This window comes from Oncorhynchus clarkii, chromosome 29, assembly GCF_045791955.1.
Source record: "Oncorhynchus clarkii lewisi isolate Uvic-CL-2024 chromosome 29, UVic_Ocla_1.0, whole genome shotgun sequence".
NCBI lineage: Eukaryota > Metazoa > Chordata > Actinopteri > Salmoniformes > Salmonidae > Oncorhynchus > Oncorhynchus clarkii.
Window position 1 is genome coordinate 10,568,274 of NC_092175.1, and position 19,436 is coordinate 10,587,709.

At 41.3% G+C, this 19,436-nt stretch overlaps 1 protein-coding gene across 1 annotated transcript in view; it reads left to right on the top strand.

The window, feature by feature from the left end:
- Positions 1-2,760: 2,760 nt before the first annotated feature.
- Positions 2,761-19,436, top strand: part of LOC139388485 (laminin, gamma 3) — a 241,296-nt gene continuing 224,620 nt past the window's right edge. Inside the window, exon 1 of the mRNA XM_071135177.1 lies at positions 2,761-3,310. Coding sequence (XP_070991278.1) covers positions 2,935-3,310 — 376 coding nt within the window. The 5' untranslated portion in view covers positions 2,761-2,934. The remainder of the gene's footprint in view (positions 3,311-19,436) is intronic.

Genomic DNA, 19,436 nt, shown 5'->3' on the forward strand with positions numbered 1-19,436 from the left:
CCATCATTTTTTTTGAGTGTGCTGTTTTATGGAATATGGAGCAGTGCTTCCAGAGCAGTAGGGGGCAGCAGTACTACCCTGCAGGCCTCTCAAGTGCTTTCTTTTACTCTTACCTCTATTGCATGCTGTATTCAATTAGAGCACACACATGCAAGTATGGACAAACATGCAGGCACAAATTTCCACACACGCACATACATGAACAGACTTGTCATACTTGAGTAAAAGTATAGATACCTTAATAGAAAGTTACTCAAGTGAAAGTCAGCGAGTAAAATACCACTTGAGTTTAAGTCCAAAAGTATTTGGTTTAAATTATACATAAGTATCAAAAGTAAATACAATTGCTAAAATATACTCAAGTATCAAATGTGAAAGTATAAATCATCGAAATGGATTTGTCACATGCACCGATTAAAACAGGTGCAGAACTTTCTGTGAAATGTTTACTTACAAAGCTAGATCTAACACACACACACACACACACACACACACACACGATTCTGTCACGTTCTGACCTTAGTTATTTTGTTATGTCTTTGTTTTAGTATGGTCAGGGCGTGAGATGGGTGGGTTGTCTATGTTCTTTTTTCTATCATTTGGGATTTCTGTGTTTGGCCTGGTATCGTTCTCAATCAGAGGCAGCTGTCAATCGTTGTCCCTGATTCAGAACCATACTTAGGTAGCCTGGTTTCACTTTTGAGTTGTGGGTGATTATTTTCTGTGTTAGTGCCACACGGGACTGTTTCGGTATTTCACGGTGTTGTTTAGTGTTCATGTAACTAAAGTATCATTATGGACACTTACCACGCTGCGCATTGGTCCGATCTCTCCTACTCGTCCTCAGAGGAAGAAGATGAGCGTTACAGCTTCAGTATGTATGGACAGGTAAGCCTTTACTCAAACACCGATGCAAGTAATGACATGCATTATGCACATATAGTAAGCTGAATATATCTAAACACATGGTCAACCTGCTATTCAATTCACTTCAGTTAATAGTTAACAGTTACTATATACACACATACACCAGTGGAGGTTGGTTGGGTGAGCTATAGGAGGATGGGCTCCATTACATTTATTCCATTCCAACCATTACAATGAGCTGGTCCTCCTATAGCTCCTCCCACCAGCCGCCATTGACATAAACACACGGTCACGCACTCACACAGGCACACACACTGGCAAACACACACCATATGTAACCCCTGTTGAATGTAATGCATGCTTGAAGAAGCACTACTCTCTCCCATCGTTCCATTTTTCCCTGACCCTCTCTCTCCACCTCAGTCTCTCTTTCCATCTCCCTTTCCCAATCCATCTCTCCCTCCCCTTCTACTTCCATCTCCCTCTTCCTCCTTCTTCCCCTTTCAGCCGGCAGTCAGCAGAGGATTTCACTGCAAATGGATGTGGTCCCCTTTACAACGTCCCTTGCTGACTGGTGCAAGAGCTGTAATAAATCAGATCAATCACAAGGAGATATGGTAGAGGAGACGCAGTAAATCCCCAAGGATCATAAATCTACAACACCCTCCAAACACCTCCCTTTGTCCACAACTCCTACCCTGACTCCCCCTTCACCTCTCTGCCTCCCTGTCCATCTTTCTCTCGCTCTCTCCTTCATCCACACACACACACATTCTGAATCCTTTTCTACCTACTTACCTACCTCTTTTACCCTCTCCTTTTTTCCCCCTCTGTCTTTCTGTCTTTTCTCTTCCTCTCTGTATCTCACTCTGCTCGGCTGTTCACTCATTTCTCCTTCGCTTTCTTATGCCCTCTCTTTCTCCTTCAGACACATGGTATATCCTCAAATGTTTTGCCTTCTGACCATGACATCATTGCAAGCCTATTGTTAGTTTAAATAATTCAACAGTCAACCACGCAGCATGGCCAACATACTCACTGTTAAGATTGTCATCACTCCACCGTCGTAGCCTCAGTTTCCACCTCACTTCTGAGTCACCCACCTGTACACCTGCCTGATTCACAACCTACTCATGCTGTCACATGGTCGAACACGACAATCTGTAAGTTTTGCGGATGAAATACACTTCTCCTCCCACTGCATTTTAAAGTATACCCAAGCCATTAACTACATGTAATTTGTTTTCTGAGCCGCCATAAGCCTCAAGCAACGTAACAGGTTGCGCACATTCCACTCTGTCTTCTGTATTTCTGTCTCTGTTACAGGTAGGTTCTGTAGTCCTTCTGAAGAGGCTCACTGTTGTCAGCACTTACCAAGAATCCCCATTGTGACGCTAACCACCAACATATTCATCCCCATAATCATCATACTGCATTTCTCCATAAGTGGTGTAGGCACCCTGTGTACTCATATACAGAGTGTGCAATACAGAGTGTGCAATGGAAAGGTTTTTAACAGTCTCAATCATGGCTGTGACATTATTCAAAAGTGTAATGGTAGGCAGTTTCTACCACCTGGGCTATGTAGGTGGACAACTTTTAGAAATGGAGTCAAACAGGGAGGTAGAGCCTGATATTTCAATTAAAGCACAAATGCGTTTTGTCACAGTGTGCCATACATAATGAACATCACCATGGTTTTACTGTGAATCTTTATACTGGTGACCGTAGTACTTGCTGTGGACAGCAGGAGGGGGAGTGTACGTGCCCCCTCTTCCCTCTCTTTCTTATCCCTCTGTCTGTCCCTCCCTCCCATGTCTCTCTCCTCCTATCCCTGGTGAGAGGGGTTCCCCCAGTAACTTCACTTAGTTCCCAGAAGGAGAACACATGTTGGAGAAGAAAGCGAGAACAAGCGAGAGAAGGACATAGATGAACAGAGGGGGAAAAACAGAAGAACATAGACCTCTCTGAGACATCTGCGGGATTACTCTACCAGTTTGTTTAGGAGCGTGTGATTTTTACATTTTAACTGACCTTGTGTGTCTCTGTATGTGACTTTCCCTGGTCATGGATATCCCACTGACCACCCCACTCCTCCTCGCCCTCCTTCTCTGCTCCCTCTCCTTTGTTCACGGGGCCATGGACTCCTGCTACGATGACGACGAGGGTGTCCCTAGCCGTTGCATGCCCAAGTTCGAGAACGCAGCCTTTAACCGCACGATCATGGCTTCCAATGTGTGCGGTTCACCGCCAGAGGATTACTGCATGCAGACGAGCTCGACGCGCTCCTGCCACCACTGTAGTGTGTCGGACATGGGCCTCAGCCACAACGCCAGCCTGCTGACGGACTTCCACACGGACGAGGAACCCACCTGGTGGCAGAGCCAGTCCATGTTCTACAGAGTCCAGCACCCTAACTCTGTTAATCTCACCCTGCGCCTCGGTAAGAACAACTCACTCTCTCGCTCTGCACCTTGGTAAGATCCACATTCACTCTCTCACCACTCCTCTGTTAACCTCACCCAGCACCTTGGTAAGAAGAGCAACATTCAGTTTCATAAGGTTATGTTCACAATTAGTTGAGTTTGAGTCCTGCTCCAGCTGTGACTCTGCAACCTCACCCCGCAACAGATCTGGACAGATTTTTTTTGGTATTGTGTAGTTTCTTTGAAAATACCAACTTTTCAAATACTCAAAGTAGTTGAATAAAGAGAAACAGCTAAAGGCAAAAATCTGGCAACTATTACCTTTGATATTCAAATATAGGTCTCAGAAAAGCAAATAATATATGAATATATGCAAATTATTGGAAACATTTATTTGATGCCTGTAATATATTTGATAAAGAACCAAAAACATAACAGTGCATTTAATTAGTCTAAATATATTATCATTTGCATATGGTGTGGAGGGCTTTCATATATTAATATTAATTTCGCCTAGAATGAAATACTTAATGATTGAAGACATTTTTTTTAACATGCTAAACATTAACATCTATCAATCTAAATAATGGAAAGTAATACGTATATAAATCAAACAGATGTTGTTCACAATTTGTTTTTCCCATCATGCATTACATTACTCTCTACGTCATTGTCATGCCCTATGGTTCTTTAATGGTCATGTTAGATCTTGATTAATAATTTAAGAAGGCGATTGCATTCGATGAACATCAGGCTTGACTTTTTTTCAAAAATATAATTAATGATATTTAACAGTGAGTGTTAAGTCAACACTGAATGTGTGGAGTCTGTGGACACATATAGACACTGGAAAAGTGTTAAATGAACCCACTGCTTAGTGCAAAGCCTTATTCAAATATTTCCCAGAGTGCCTTTCGAGTAAATGTGACCGATCGGCTCGATTCGGTCTTATGTAGCAAAATTTGAAAGTGTTTTTTACATTGGACAAAAGTAGAAACTCAGAGCTAGAAAATGGTATATCATGCACTACAGTTGAGGAACAATGGGGAAAGTAATTCTGCTTTGAAAGTTGATAAACTTCTAACTTCACTTTTGAGAAAATGGCCTTGAATGTTTTGGTACACCTATAGGAGAGCTCTTTGTCTACACCCATTCAGCATCGTTCACACCCTCTAAAGCCTTAGCCCCACCCAGCTCTTTAAGGATTCACATGTGAGGCCATATACTAAACAACCAAGGATTTAAAAACTGAAGGCTGGTTTATACTATGGGTGTATTCATAAAATTAATCTGGAGTGTACTCGGCGCATTCGAAACTCAGAGCAATGTCAGACTGTCCATTCGTAAATATAGAGCGTTTCGATCTCAGAGCTTTCAGAGCGCACACTGGACACTCTTGACTGTGAAGGGTTGTCAGAGCGTTCTGATCATAACAGCAGTCAAGCACCCAAGCTAACTGGCTAACATTGGCTAGCTTGCTAGCTACTTCCAGGTACAATGTTATTTATTTTATTCACCTTTATTTAACCAGTTAAGCTAGTTGAGAACAAGTTCTCATTTACAACTGCGACCTGGCCAAGATAAAGCAAAGCAGTACGACACAGAGTTACACATGGAATAAACAAGCCTACAGTCAATAACACAATAGGGGAAAAAATGAGAGAACAGCTCACTGACCATTTTCCTCACCCTAGCAGAGCTGGTTAGGCTGTTTTTATGTTAACCAGAACATTGGTGACTGCTGCTGGCAACAATTTATTTACACATTTTTTTTTTGCCAACGTTTACTGACACCGGCCATATTCAACAGGTGTTGAGCGTCCAAAAATGTGTCATTTATTCTGCGCTCTGGCACACTGAGATGAGTGCTTAGAAATCGGAGTAGGTAGCCAGGGCGAGTTTACCAGACCCCTCTTGACTGTTGTCACGGTGACATCATGAACATTCTATTGATATGGTTACTTGCACAGTGGAATATTTTGTTTAGATATGTAGCTAGCTAGCTAAACAATGAACAATAATCCCAATGTTACTACCCTGCATTAATCTACAGGTGGCTAACCAACCAGGTTCAATGTTAGCTAGATAACATTAGACTATAACTAGCAATGCAAATGGATCTGAGATACGAATAATATAACTACACAGATCTCATACAAGTAACGTTAGCTAGCGAGCCAGCCAGCTAACGTCAGCTAGCTAGCTAACAGTACACTTTAACATGAAATGAAAACAACTTTCTGAATAAAATAAATCTAAAGGAAGTTTGTTCTGAAGTGTCTGTTCTGTGTCTGAGATATGTGTATGTATATGTATATGTAGCTAGCCTAGTGGTTAGAGCATTGGGCCAGTAACTTAGAGGTTGCTAGATCGAATCCCAGAGGTGACAAGGTAAAAATCTGTCGTTCTCCCCCTGAACAAGGCAGATAACCCACTGTTTCTAAGCTGTCATTGTAAATAAGAATTTGTTCTTAACTGACTTGTCTAAAACGTGTATATAAGAAAGAACTTATTATTTGTACACGTATTAAAACCCCTTAATTTTGGCACTTAACTATCTCATTATACAGTACTGTATATTTTCATACATTTATTTTAACTGATACCAGGGACCATCAGATGAGGATTCTAGGAATCCTAGAGCAAAATGGAGAACTTTCAGTAGAGTGGTAATACGTTTGTAAGCCAAGCAAATTTTCGGGATATCTCATGGGCTGACAAACACCACTCTAGCTCTGCCGCCTTTCACTGCAGATGCGGAAGGGCGATATCAGTGGATTGAGACGCAGCCCATCCCAAAATATATCTTTAGTTTAAACAGATTTTTATGGGGATTTTTGTATTATGTTAATTAGATGTATGCTAGATGTAGGCGAAATTGTAGGCTAAGGGTTAACAATTCACAGAGAGAACTTCACTATGAGTCAAATCACCAACTGTAAAACATAATCCTATGAAGTGCGAATCACCCTGGGGGAAAAAAATCTAAATCAGAACATTTTGTCCCTCATAATCTCAGCATTTTGTCTTCTTCCACTAATGACATATACGCACACACTTATTTTCCTCCGATAATGACTCAAAGCTTCTCTTCAGAACCTCCATCCCGCCAATCAACTGTCACCCTCAGACATGGCTTAAAGTTACATTGTTGGAGTAATTGCAAGCATACAGCCGTGAGGCTCAGGCTCTGTCTGGGAACCTTTTAATTAAGTGGTCCAGGGAGGAATCCACCATGAGAACATACAGATGCATCCAATAGAACACATCCTAGAACACAAAATAGAGAACACTATATTCATATTTAATTAAAGGCCTAGTGCAGTCAACATGATTTTCTGTGTTTTATATACAGTTCCGGTAAAAAGTTTGGACACACCTGCCCATGCAAGGGTTTTTCTTTATTCCTACTGTTTTCTACAGTAATAATAGTGAAGACATCAACTATGAAATAACACATATTGAATCATGTAGTAAACAAAAAACTATTAAACAAATCAAAAGATATGTTATATTTTAGATTCTTCAAAGTAGCCAAGATGTTCAAATGTTCATAAATGACCAGCATGGTCAAATAATAATAGAGTAGTTGTCGAGGGTGCAGCAAGTCAGCAGCTCAGGAGTAAATGTCATTTGGCTTTTCATAGCCGATCTTTTGGAGTATCTCTACCACTCCTGCTGTCTCAAGAGAGTTGAAAACAGCAGGTCTGGGACAGGTAGCACGTCCGGTGAACAGGTCAGGGTTCCATAGCCGCAGGCAGAACAGTTGAAACTGGAGCAGCAGCACGGCCAAGTGGACTGGGGACAGCAAGGAGTCGTCATGTCAGGTAGTCCTGAGGCATGGTCCTTGAGCTCAGTTCCTCCAATTGAGAGAAAGAGAGAAGTAGAGAGAGCATACTTAAATTCACACAGGACACCGGATAAGACCGGAGAAGTACTCCAGATATTACAAACTGACCCTAGCCCCCCCGACACATAAACTACTGCAGCATAAATAGTGGAGATTGAGACAGGAGGGGTCAGGAGACACTGTTGCCCCATTCGATGATACCCCCGGACAGGGCCAAACAGGATGGATATAACTCCACCCACTTTGCAAAAGCACAGCCCCCACACCACTAGAGGGATATCTTCAACCACCAACTTACCATCCTGAGACAAGGCCGAGAATAGCCCACAAAGATCTCCGCACGGCACAACCAAAGGGGGGGCGCCAACGCAGACAGGAAGATCACGTCAGTGACTCCACCCACTCAAGTGACGCACCCCTCCTAGGGACGGCATGAAAGAGCACCAGTAAGCCAGTGACTCAGTCCCTGTAATAGGGTTAGAGGCAGAGAATCCCAGTGGAGAGAGGGGAACCGGCCAGGCAGAGAGAGCAAGGGCTGTTCATTGCTCCAGAGCATTTCTGTTCACCTTCACACACCTGGGTCAGACTACATTCAATCATATGACCCACTGAAGAGATGAGTGTTCAGTAAAGACTTAAAGGTTGAGACCGAGTGTGTCTCTCACAGACCATTCCATAAAAATGGAGCTCTATAGGAGAAAGCCCTGCCTCCAGCTGTTTGCTTAGAAATTCTAGGGACAATTAGGAGGCCTGCATGGTGTGATCGTAGCGTACGTGTAGGTATGTACGGCAGGACCAAATCAGAAAGATAGGTAGGAGCAAGCCCATGTAATGCTCTGTAGGTTAGCAGTAAAACCTTGAAATCAGCCTTTGCCTTAACAGGAAGCCAGTGTAGGGAGGCTAGCACTAGAGTAATATGATAAAAAATGTTGGTTCTAGTCAGGATTCTAGCAGCCGTATTTTGTACTAACTGAAGTTTATTTAGTGCTTTAATCCGGGTAGCTGGAAAGTAAAGCATTGCAGTAGTCTAACCTAGAATTAACAAAAGCATGGATTATTTTTCTGCATAATTTTTGGACAAAGTTTCTGATTTTTGCAATGTTACGTAGATGGAAAAAAGCTTTCCTTGAAATGGTCTTGATATGTTCATCAAAAGAGAGATTAGGGTCCAGAGGAACGCCAAGGTCCTTCAGTTTAATTTGAGACGACTGTACAACCATCAAGATTAATTGTCAGAATCAACAGAGGATCTCTTTGTTTCTTGGGACCTAAAACAAGCCTCTCTGTTTTGTCCGAGTTTAAAAGTAGAAAGATTGCAGCCATCCACTTCCTTATGTCTGAAACACAGGCTTCTAGCGAGGGCAATTTTGGGGCTTCACCATGTTTCATTGAAATGTACAGCTGTGTGTCATCCGCATAGCAGTGAAAAATAACATTATGCTTCCGAATGACATCACCAAGAGGTAAAATATATATATAGTGAAGACAATAGTGGTCCTAAAACGGAACCTTGAGGAACACCGAAATTTACAGTTGATTTGTCAGAGGACAAACCATTCACAGAGACAAACTGATATCTTTCCGACAGATAAGATCTAAACCAGGCCAGAACTTGTCCGTGTAAACCAATTTTGCTTTCCAATCTCTCCAAAAGAATGTGGTGATCGACGGTATCAAAAGCAGCACTAAGGTCTAGGAGCACGAGGACAGATGCAAAGCCTCGGTCTGACGCCATTGAAATTGTGAAGGTGGTAAATGACCTTTTAGTCTCAGTTGCTATGATGGGGTCTAAAACCAGGCTGAAGCATTTCGTATATATTGTTTGTCTTCAGGAAGGCAGTGAGTTGCTGCACAACAGCTTTTTCAAAAAAAAATTGAGAGGAATGGAAGATTCGATTTAGGCCGATAGTTTTTTATATTTTCTGGGTCAAGGTTTGGCTTTTTTAAAAGGCTTTATTACTGCCACTTTTAGTGAGTTTGGTACACATCCGGTGGATAGAGAGCCGTTTATTATGTTCAACAGTGGAGGGCCAAGCACAGGAAGTAGCTCTTTCAGTAGTTTAGTTGGAATAGGGTCCAGTATGCTGCTGGAAGGTTTAGAGGCCATGATTATTTTCATCATTGTGTCAAGAGATGTAGTACTAAAAAAACGAAGTGTCTCTCTTGATCCTAGGTCCTGGCAGAGATGTGCAGACTCAGGACAACTGAGCTTTGAAGAAATACGCAGATTTAAAGAGAAGTCCGTAATTTGCTTTCTAATAATCATGATCCTTTTCCTCAAAGAAGTTCATGAATTTATTACTGCTGAAGTGAAAGCCATCCTCACTTGGGGAATGTTTATTTTTAGTTAGCTTTGTGACCGTATCAAAAAGTAATTTCAGATTGTTCTTATTTTCCTCAATTAAGTTGGAAAAATAGGATGATCGAGCAGCAGTGAGGGCTCTTCGATACTGCACGGTACTGTCTTTCCAAGCTAGTCAGAAGACTTCCAGTTTGGTGTGGCGCCATTTCCGTTCCAATTTTCTGGATGCTTGCTTCAGAGCTCAGGTATTTTCTGTATGCCAGGGAGCTAGTTTCTTATGACAAATGTTTTTAGGGGTGCAACTGCATCTAGGGTATTGTGCAAGGTTAAATTGAGTTAGTCAGTTTGATGGTTAACTGATTTTTGTCCTCTGACGTCCTTGGGTAGGCAGAGGGAGTCTGGAAGGGCATCAAGGAATCTTTGTGTTGTCTGTGAATTTATAGCACGACTTTTGATGTTCCTTGGTTGGGGTCTGAGCAGATTATTTGTTGCAATTGCAAACGTAATAAAATGGTGGCCCGATAGTCCAGGATTATGAGGAAAAACATTAAGATCCATAACATTTATTCCATGGGACAAAACTAGGTCCAGAGTATGACCTAGTTAGCAAAACCTCCGCCTTTGCGAGGTGAGGCCTCATTTAACACAGTAAATGCATCAGGCTTAAGCCATGTTAGTCAGGCCAATCACATCAAGATTATGATCAGTGACTATTTTGTGATGTGAGGTATCACGATCTCTTTCAATAATGGAGGAGGTCTTTATCCTAGTGAGATTGCTAAGGCGAACACAGCCATGTTTAGTTTTGCCCAACCTAGGTCGAGGCACAGACACGGTCTCAATGGGGATAGCTGAGCTGACTACACTGACTGTGCTAGTGGCAGACTCCGCTAAGCTGGCAGGCTGGCTAACAGCCTGCTGCCTGGCCTGCACCCTATTTTATTGTGGAGCTGGAGGAGTTAGAGCCCTGTCTATGTTGGTAGATGAGATGAGAGCACCCCTCCAGTTAGGATGGAGTCTGTCACTCCTCAGCTGGCCAGGCTTGGTCCTGTTTGTGGGTGAGTCCCAGAAAGAGGGCCAATTATCTACAAATTCTATCTTTTGGGAGGGGCAGAAAACAGTTTTCAACCAGCGATTGAGTTGTGAGACTCTGCTGTAGAGCTCATCACTCCCCCTAACTGGGAGGGGGCCAGAGACAATTACTCGATGCCAACACATCTTTCTTGCTGATTTACACGCTGAAGCTATGTTGGCTTGGTGACCTCTGACTGTTTCATCCTAACATCGTTGGTGCCGATGTTGATAACATCTCTATACTCTCTACACTCGCCAGTTTTAGCTTTAGCAAGCTCTATCTTCAGATTAGCCTTAACGTCGGTAGCCCCGCCCCCTAGTAAACAGTGTATGATCGCTGGATGATTCATTTAAAGTCTAATACTGCGGGTAATAGAGTCGCCAATGACTAGGGTTTTCAATTTGTCAGAGCTAATGGTGGGAAGCTTCGGCGTCTCAGACCCCGTAACGGGAGGAGTAGAGACAGGAGAAGGCTCGGCCTCAGACTCTGCTGCTTAATGGGGAAAACTGGTTGGAAGTTTCTGTCGGCTGAATGAGCAACACAGGTTGAGCGTTCCTACAGCATTTCCTTCCAGAAACCATGAGGAAGTTGTCCGGCTGTGGGGACTGTGCCAGGGGATTTATACTACTAGCTATACTTACTGGTGGCACAGACGCTGTTTCATCCTTTCCTACACTGAAATTACCCTTGCCTAACAATTGCGTCTGAAGCTGGGCTTGTAGCACAGCTATCCTCGCCGTAAGGCGATCGTTCTCCTGTATATTATGAGTACAGCGACTGCAATTTGAAGGCATCATGTTAATGTTACTACTTGGCTTCGTTTCTTGGAGGTCCTGACGAACCGTGTCCAGATAAAGCGTCCGGAGTGAGAAAGTTCAGTGAGGGGAAAAACTAAAAATATAAACGGCAATTAAAAAGAAAACGTAAAGTTGTCAGGTAGCAAAGTAAGGTTGGCAAAACGCACAGCAACACGTAAACAAGTCTGCAAGTTGTGACCGGAAATGACGAAAATGACTTCAATCTAGTTTTCCGTTTTCCCCTCCCGACTCAGACGGCTCCCAGACAGTCCTAGCAAAAATGTCATATCTGGAGATAGGATATTCTCCGTATTGGAACAGTTTCTACATGCATCCAATCCAGTTTTCCGAAATCTCCCTGCTACCGTATCAGTCTCTCGATGTGCAAAACTGATAGAGACATACCCCAAGCGACTTACAGCTGTAATCGCAGCAAAAGGTGGCGCTACAAAGTATTAACTTAAGGGGGTTGAATAATTTTGCACTCCCAATTTTTCAGTTTTTGATTTGTTAAAAAAGTTTGAAATATCCAATAAATGTCGTTCCACTTCATGATTGTCCCACTTGTTGTTTATTCTTCACAAAAAAATACAGTTTTATATCTTTATGTTTGAAGCCTGAAATGTGGCAAAAGGTCGCAAAGTTCAAGGGGGCCGAATACTTTCGCAAGGCACTGTATATCTATATTTTCCCCCCGCAAAAATCATAAAATCAATAGATATGTGTACATGATATGTAATAATTATCCTGGTATGTCTGCTCGAAAATGGACTAAATCAAAATCATGAAATGTTCAGCGGCCAAATGATTTAATCTGTTCTGGTGCCGAAAATCCTTGTACTTCTTCACATCAACGTGACATATCTGAGTATACATTTACACCATATTCAGTAGTAGGGTATACAAGGTATTTAAAGGCAAGCATCGTCATATTTAATCCAAGTTTCTATTTCCAGACCAAACGTGGTAGTAGTGTTGATCTGTGATCCACTTCAACTGTGTATGCATAAATCATGAATAAAAAATGTGTAGTTATTGCAAGAAAATATTGTAATTTCACATGACCATACCATAAGGTAGCTACTCTACCGGCTTCATTCATGACAAGAGAACTTAACTGGAACAAGCTAGCTAGCTAAGTTGCTAGGTAGCTAGCTAATTAAGTTAGTTTGTTAGATTATATTAAACAGTAATACAAAATACGCCTAAACATTCTAAAACATTAGCTGTCACCTTGAGGCTTGCTAGGGGGTATTTTTTTAAAAATGTATTAGCTAAATAAGATACCAGTTAGCTTTTACCCCCCTATCAAGCCTAGCTACTGTAGCTAGCCCAACTAGTTACTGGCCAAATTAGCTAACATTCTTGATTTTAGTAACAGATTTTTTTTTTACATCTCAAATTAGCATCCCACGTTTTAGCTTTATCTTCTTTCTGAACAACTTCTCACTTCTTTGTTTCTCCAGTTGTCAGTTCTACCACACACCATTTACACACTCATTTGTGGTGGCCAAAGAAAAAAAAATAACAATTGGAACTCCACAGAGCAAAGACGTGATTCTTGGTGGTAGTCAACCAATTACAGTGTTTTTAGCTTGCGGTTTGCACGCTCCTTTATCCAGAGGGAGTACAACAATTTTAGTGTCTGAAAGAATGATATGAATTTAATATTTTTCAAACTATTGATCATGTCCTGATATGGACGTCAGTCAAGAGCATATGCATTGTATATGCTGAGAAAATGTACTATGTATGCCTACTGTCAGTATTGGTCATCTTATAGCATGCCATGAGGTGTTTTATCTGTTTTTTAAATTAGATTTTACTGACTGCATGAGTTACTTGATGTGGAATAGAGTTCCATGTAGTCATCGCTCTGTGTAGTACTGTACGTTTCCCGCACTCTGTACAGACTTGGAGACTGAAGAAACCCCTGGTCGCATGTTTTGTGGGGTATGCATGGGTGTCTGAGCTGTGTGCTTTCTCAAGACCAGTAGTGATGCAGTCAATCTCTCCTCTACTTTGAGCCAGGGGAGATTGACAAATCAAATCCAGTTGTAGATGGTATAGAGTACAGTATATTCATATGAGATGAGTAGTGTATGTAAACGTATTAAGTGGCATTGTTTAAAGTGCCCATTGGGCTCTGGTCAAAAGTAGTGCACCATAGGAAAATACGGTGCAATTTGGGATGCATCCATCCAGTACATACACTTAAAGACTAGCTTTTACTCCCATCAGTCAAACAGGATAGATCCAGCCAGGGAATAATTTCTCCTGACACCTGAGTATTACTAACTTCCTATCCATTGTAGATGTAACACAAATTCCAATCTGAGAATGAAAAAAACGAGTTTTGCTTCAATAGAGAAACCGATGACAGGTCTTTGAAATGTCAGAGAGTATTACTGACCGTCTCTGGAGGGAGGAAGCGTTTAAATCATATGGTCTGGGAGCAGGAAAGTATGGATTTTTACCAGGAGGAAGGAGGAGAGCAGTGCTCTGTGACTTTGTTGGTCATAATCTCTGTTTAGTTCTTTCAGACAGAGAAATAGGCTGGGGAATGTCTGGTAATATGTTATTCTAACGCAACAGCCCCTGGTCTTGTATCTGTTTGAATATGTGAGCCTTTGTCCAGGAAGACCATACTACATTACACAGTAAGGTCACGTTGATCAATCTTTAGCCTCTGGGTACTCTGTCTCTCTTTATATTATTCTGAGTTGTCTCTGCCTGGACTGGAGAGAGGTTTCTGTTGTTTGTGTAAAAACATAAAATTGTTTTATTCAAGTCGACGTCCCCCAATCCTGTGTTTCTCACAGAACCAGGGTCACAGTGTTTCTTCTTCCTCCATATTGATTACAACCCAACCGTGTCCCATCTGTGGTCCGCAAGGGGGGCATGCCTGGGCTAGCCTTCCACATGCCTGTTTGTCTGTTTTCCTTTGGCCCTCCAAACAAAACAAGACCCCTCCGTCTCCGAAGGGTCGCCAGGACGATAAACACAGAGAAACACACCAGTAGGACGCAGGGACACACAGTTCTGCCAGATCAGAAATGTGTCTGTGTAGAGGTAGGGGGAGGATGGGAGTGGGGTTGGCATAGCAGGGGGAGGGGGAGAGTAAACAAAACATGAAGAAGAAAAATAAGAGTGCTTGGCTTTCTGGTGATACTTAATCGAGTCAGATTGTTGCACACACACACGCACACACATAAGCAAACACAGCTTTCTGTCTGCGGCTGCTTCCCATTAACTGATGTTAAAATAAATAAACATTGTGTCTCAGATGTTAGAGGATAAAAGTCTGCCTTATTTGGCACAGTAATACTCACAGATAGTACTGCATTGTTTCATTAGTCTAAGAGAACTACACTGTAACAAATTGCTGTAGATTTACAGCAAAACTTTTACAGTTAGCTACTGTTATTCTAGATTACAGTACAGTACTGAAAATAGCAATGTATTATGGGGGCTCAATTGTTGTCATTTTACAATACAAATTTATGTTTTGCTGAATATTTATAGCAGCATAGTGTGAATTATGGTGTACTGTGGGGCATTAACATATTTTGAGGCGTGCCTTGTCATAGGCTATATTTATTGCACCCATTACTGAGAATGCTGTATCTAACAGAATACAGTATCATACTGTTGTTTTTTGCATTTTGTCATGTAAATCTGCAGTAATTTATTTGTTACTGTTCTGCCAGTAATTTACTCTAAGTACCACAGAATATGGTACAATACTGCAATTTGTAACTCTAAAAACCTTTTCCTGTCAATCTAAAGTCATTTACTGTCTACTGTACTGCCAATAAATGACTGTAATTCAGTACCACCGCCACAGAATACTGCACCATACTGTAATTTTGGAAGTGCCAAAAGCCTTTTGTGGTTGCGTAGTGTTATTACGGCTCATTAACACATTTTGAGGTGTACCTTGTACGAGGTTATACTTGTTGTACCCATTAGTGAGAGTGTCTTATAGGTAACAGAGCAGAGTTGCAGCAATTCTCAAATCTTTATTGGTTCAGTTTTTAGCCATGTTCTTTTGATGTGTTCTGCATTCTAGTCACTGCCAGTTTAAAAGCTTTTGTTAGGGCCTCTACAAGTGTAAGTGATATAAAACAAATGTTCATTAGCTAGTTAGCAGGCTTTCCAGCTACAGTTTTAAGTGACTGTGTTACTGTAGCTGTGTTGTTTGCTAGCTACTCTGAACAACAGTATCCTGATGACTCATTAGCTCGTTGTTATGGATGTATCCAAATAAATGTCACTAAAAACAGCTTAAACAAATGCAGATACTTTGCTGTTATTCTGGCTGCACTTTTTGATGTGACCGAATGTTAGCCGAGATCGGCTAGCTAGCAAGCAAGGGATGAGAACGTTGCCAACCAGTATAGCAAATGGAACATTTAGAACGAACGACTGGGCCATGTCCATAGATACAGAACATAAAGACTGAACAAATGGGTTGCGTCTCTATCACCCGAACCGAACCGATAGAACGAACGACCAGCCAGCTTGGGTAGCAACCCTAGATTTGTGTCTGGACTATATCTTGTGAAAGGATGAAATAGTATGAATACATTCATCAAATAATGTTAAGGAAAATATGTCAATCATTATTTGAATAATGCCATCCAAGCAAACACCCGTGCCAATATATCTTCCCTGGCATTTTCACTTAATTATACCATGGCATTGTTGAATAATTGTTTCTGATTGGCTTGAAGGGCATTCTAGAGCGTGCATTATTTCCCTGTAACGTACAATATATTTGCACGGTAGAATTCAAAGGTTATAGTTCATTATCAGTGGTGTAAAGTACTTAAGTAAAAATACTTCAAAGTACTACTTAAGTAGTTTTTTTTTGGTATCTGTACTTTACTATTTATATTTTTTACAACTTTTACTTCACCACATTCATAAAGAATATAATGTACTTTTTATTCCATACATTTTCCCTGACACCCAAAAGTACTTACATTTTGAATGCTTAACAGGACAGGATATTTTTTCAATTCACACACATATCAAGAGAACATCCCTGGTCATCAATACTGCCTTTGTTCTGGAGGATTCACTAAACGCAAACGCTTCATTTGTAAATTATGTTGTTGGAGCGTGCCCCTGACCTATCCATGAAACAAAACAAGAAAATTGTGCAGCCTGGTTTGCCCAAAAAAAGGAATTTGAAATGATTTATAATTTTACTTTTGATACTTGAAATTTGCATGAATTTTGATTCTTAAGTATATTTTCAATCAAATACTTTTAGACTTAGTAGTATTTTACTGGGTGACTAACTTTTTACTTGAGTCATATTCAATTAAGGTATCTTTACTTTTACTCAAGTATGGCAGCTGGGTACTTTTTCCACCACTGTTCATTCTTACTTGTTCTTTTTTTGTGCTGCTTTTGAAACCAAATGTCAAATTGAAAACTATTTATTAAAACATTTTTTTTAACCTTTATTCAACTAGGCAAGTCAGTTAATTAAGAACAAATTCTAATTTACAATGACGGCCTACCAAAAGGCAAAAGGAGGACGGGGGCTGGGATTAAAAATACATTAAATAAAAATATAGTACAAAACACACATCACGACAACAACATGCATGGCAACAACATGGTAGCAACACAAAATGGCAGCAGCACAACATGGTAGCAGCACAAAACAGGGATCAAACATTATTGGGCACAGACAACAGCACAAAGGGCAAGAAGGTAGAGATAACAATACATCATGCAAAGCAGCCACAACTGCCAGTAAGAGTGTCCATGATTGAAACTCTGAATAAAGAGATTGAAATAAAACTGTCCAGTTTGTTGCAGCTCATTCCAGTCGCTAGCTGCAGCGAACTGAATAGACAAGCGACCCAGGGATGTCTGTGCTTTGGGGACCTTTAACAAAATGTGACTGGCAGAACGGGTGTTGTATTTGGAGGATGAGAGTTACAGTAGATATCTCAGATAAGGGTAGTGAGGCCTAAGAGGGTTTTATAAATAACCATCAACCAGTCGGTCTTGCGACAGGTATACAGAGATGACCAGTTTACAGAACATTGTAGAGTGCAGTAATGTGTCCTTTAAGGAACATTGGTGGCAAATTTGATGGCCGAAATGGTAAAGAACATCTAGCTGCTCGAGAGCACCCTTACCTGCCGATCTATAAATTACGTCTCCATAATCTAGCATGGTCATCTGAATCAGGGATAGTTTGGCAGCTGGGGTGAAAGCGGAACGATTACGATATAAGAAACCAAGTCTATATTTAACTTTAGCATGCAGCTTTGATATGTGCTGAGAGGAGGACAGTGTACTGTCTAGCCATACTCCCAAGTACTTGTATGCGGTGACTACCTCAAGCTCTTAACCCTCAGAGGTAGTAATCACACCTGTGGGGAGAGGGGCATTCTTCTTACCAAACCATATGACATTTGTTTTGGAAGTTTTCAGAACAAGGTTAGGGGTAGAGAAAGGTTGTTGGACACTAAGAAAGCTTTGTAGATAATTTAATACAAAATACGGGGAGAGCCAGCTGAGTATATGTGTCATATACATATAAATGGATAAGAGAGCTTCCTACTGCCTGAGCTATGTTGTTGATGTAAATTGAGAAAGATTGTGGGGCCTAGGATCAAGCCTTGGGGTACACCCTTGGTGACAGGCAGTGGCTGAGACAGCAGATGTTCTGACTTAATACACTGCACTCCTTGAGAAAGGCAGTTGGTAAACCAGGCCAAATATCCCTCAGAGACACCAATACTCCTTAGCCGGCCCAAAAGAATGGAATGGTCTACCGTATCCAAAGCTATTGCAAAGTCAATAAAAATAGCAGCACCGCATTGCGTAGAATCAAGGGCAATGGTGACATCATTGAGGACCTTTAAGGTTGCAGTGACACATCCATAACCTGAGCGGAAACCAGATTGCATTGACATCAAGAAAGCCAGTCAGTTGATTAGTGACACGTTTTTCCAACCTTTTTGATAAACAGAGCAAAATAGAAATAGGCCTATAACAGCTTGATCTCCATCTTTAAATAAAGGACGAACCGTGACTGCCTTCCAAGCAATGGGAACCTCCCCGGAGAGGCAGGTTAAAAAGATAGGCTTGGTGGTTTATAGGGGCAGCAACCTTAAAGAAGAAAGGGTCTAAACCATCTGACTCAGATGCTTTTTTGGGGTCAAGTTTAAGGAGCTCCTTTGGCACCTCGGACTCAGTGACCACCTGCAGGGAGAAACTTTGAAGCGGGGCAGGGGAAAAAAAGAGGGAGCATCGTGGCTAATCATATTATAAGGGATGGGAAATGTTGGATGGGCAAGGAGGCATGGCTGAGTCAAATAGGAATCCTTGACTTAATGAAGTGGTGATTTAAAAAGCTCAACCATGTGCTTCTTGTCAGTAACAACCACGTCATCAACTGTAAGGGACATGGGCAGCTGTGAGGATTCTCCATTCTCCAGTACTTTAACCGTTTTCCAGAACTTCTTGGGGTAAGCCTTCAGATAGCTACTTTAAGGAGCAGTTCTCTAACTTTGGCCATCCGGATAACCTAAGTGCACGTATTTCTCATTTGCCTGAATGAGAGCCAGTCAGTCTGAGAATGTGTGTGCCGAGCATTTCACTAAATGCAATTCTTGAGGTGGAGTAACTCTGCAAGATCACAGTCGAACCAGGGGCTGAACCTGTTTTTAATACACATTTTCTCTATGGGGGGTGTTTCTTAACTTGTTATGGCTGCAATCCCGCTAACGGGATCGATATGACAACTACCAGTGAAAATAGAGGGCGCCAAATTCAAACCACAGAAATCTCCTAATTACAATTCCTAAAACATGCATGTGTTTTATATCATTTTAAAGTTAATCTTGTTCGTAATCCCACCAAAGTATCCGATTTCAAATATGCTTTTCAGTAAAAGCACTACAAACGATTATTTTAGGTCTCCACCAAACCACAATAAGCACAGCCATTTTCCAGCTAAATATAGCATTCACAAAAAGCAGAAATAGAGAGAAAAATAATCACTAACCTTGAATAATCTTCAGATGACACTCATAGGACTTCATGTTACACAACACATGCATGTTTTGTTTGATAAAGTTCATAT